The following is a 1,369-nucleotide window of genomic DNA, read 5'->3' on the forward strand; positions in this document are numbered from 1 at the left end:
CAGTCAAAGCCAGAAGTCTCACCCTGGGAAGGGGGCGAGGCCTGCCCTGCGACAGGTGGGTGTGGGCGCAAGACAGAGCCCAGCACCAGACCCGCCCCACCGCAAGGGGCTCTGGGGGCTGGACGCTCAGGCCTCAGGCCTGGGGGGAAAGGCGTGGCTGCCATGTGGACATCCAGGACACGCGTCCCCAGGAAGGTGTGCTAGCGCCTGAGGCAGGGGCCGCTGTTCTGCTCTCAGGGGTGAGAGAACACAGGGGTGCGACCCTCGCGGGAGCAAGCCCCATGGCTGGCACCCTCCTGCCATCCTTGCTGGGGATGGGGGGCAGGCTTCAGCCCGCAGGGGAGCGGGGAGGCCGTGGGGGCGGCAGGGCTGGGCTCCCCTAGGGCCACTGGCTGCCGCCCGCTGGGTAGCTGGGCACGGTGGGGTACTCGGGCAGGCTGTTCCCTGAGAAGTTGCTGAACTGCGCCTCCCGCGACGGGGGGTTCCGCCATGCGCCTGAATTCCACTCTGTCTGCGCCTTCTGGAAGCTTCCGCCAGCCCCTCGGTAGATCCTGTGCACCTGTGGGGATGGCAGATGGGGAGGTGGGAACAGCTGGTGCGACACCCCGGACAGGGATCCACACCGTTGAGGTCTGGCATTCTTCCCATGACCCGCACGGGGCCCGGCCGCGCCCACCCGCACTGTGCCCTCGCCGTGTCAGCGTCTTGTGGCCAGCAAAGCCAACGCTGTCCCTAGGGCACGGCGTCTTCAGGGTTGTGCGGGCCACTCTGCGTCAAGCCACCGGCAAAGCCTGCATTTGTCATGCAGGCCGAGGGCTTGCACTGAGAGGAAACCGGTGCCACTGTGCGCTGACAGCGGTCGCCACGGTGCTCCCGGGTCAGCGTGAGTCGGGATGGCAGAAAAAGTCAGCCAGGCCTCCCCGCAGGGAAACAAGCCCCACAAGGAGGCAGCCAGAGCAGCACCGCGGCACCATCGCCGCCAAGACTCCGGCTGCTCGCTGAGCAGCGTCGGATGGACACAGGCCAGAGAGCGCCCACCAGAGACCCTGACCCTTGGGACTGACACCAGTGTCCCGGTGTCATGGGCCCCGGCGCCTGCCGCTCCTGTGCCAGTGACAGGACACACGGAGGAGCCCAATAGGGACTTCGGAGGCCTGGCCTGAGCCAGGCACCCTCCTCCCAGAGGCCAGCTCCCCCAGGGAGTCCAGCCCCGCACGCTCCCAGGGGCCAGCGCCCCCCCCGCCACAGGCTCTCCCTCACGGAGGGGCCGGTCCCACTCAGGCCAGGCCTCTCCTATGAGCGTGGCCCTCAGGACTCCCCGGTCACCCGGGTCATCACTGTGGGGCCATGGCGGGGCCTGTCAGGGGGC

At 68.9% G+C, this 1,369-nt stretch overlaps 1 protein-coding gene across 1 annotated transcript in view; it reads right to left on the minus strand.

The window, feature by feature from the left end:
- Positions 1 to 350: 350 nt before the first annotated feature.
- LOC103249517 (secretory carrier-associated membrane protein 4) overlaps positions 351 to 1,369 on the minus strand; it is a gene marked incomplete at its 5' end in the record, with an annotated part of 2,045 nt that continues 1,026 nt past the window's right edge. Inside the window, one exon of the mRNA XM_008048147.2 lies at positions 351 to 559. Coding sequence (XP_008046338.2) covers positions 380 to 559 — 180 coding nt within the window. The remainder of the gene's footprint in view (positions 560 to 1,369) is intronic.

The sequence above is a fragment of the Carlito syrichta genome, unplaced genomic scaffold (assembly GCF_000164805.1).
Source record: "Carlito syrichta isolate Samal-C Ts95f unplaced genomic scaffold, Tarsius_syrichta-2.0.1 Scaffold120617, whole genome shotgun sequence".
NCBI lineage: Eukaryota > Metazoa > Chordata > Mammalia > Primates > Tarsiidae > Carlito > Carlito syrichta.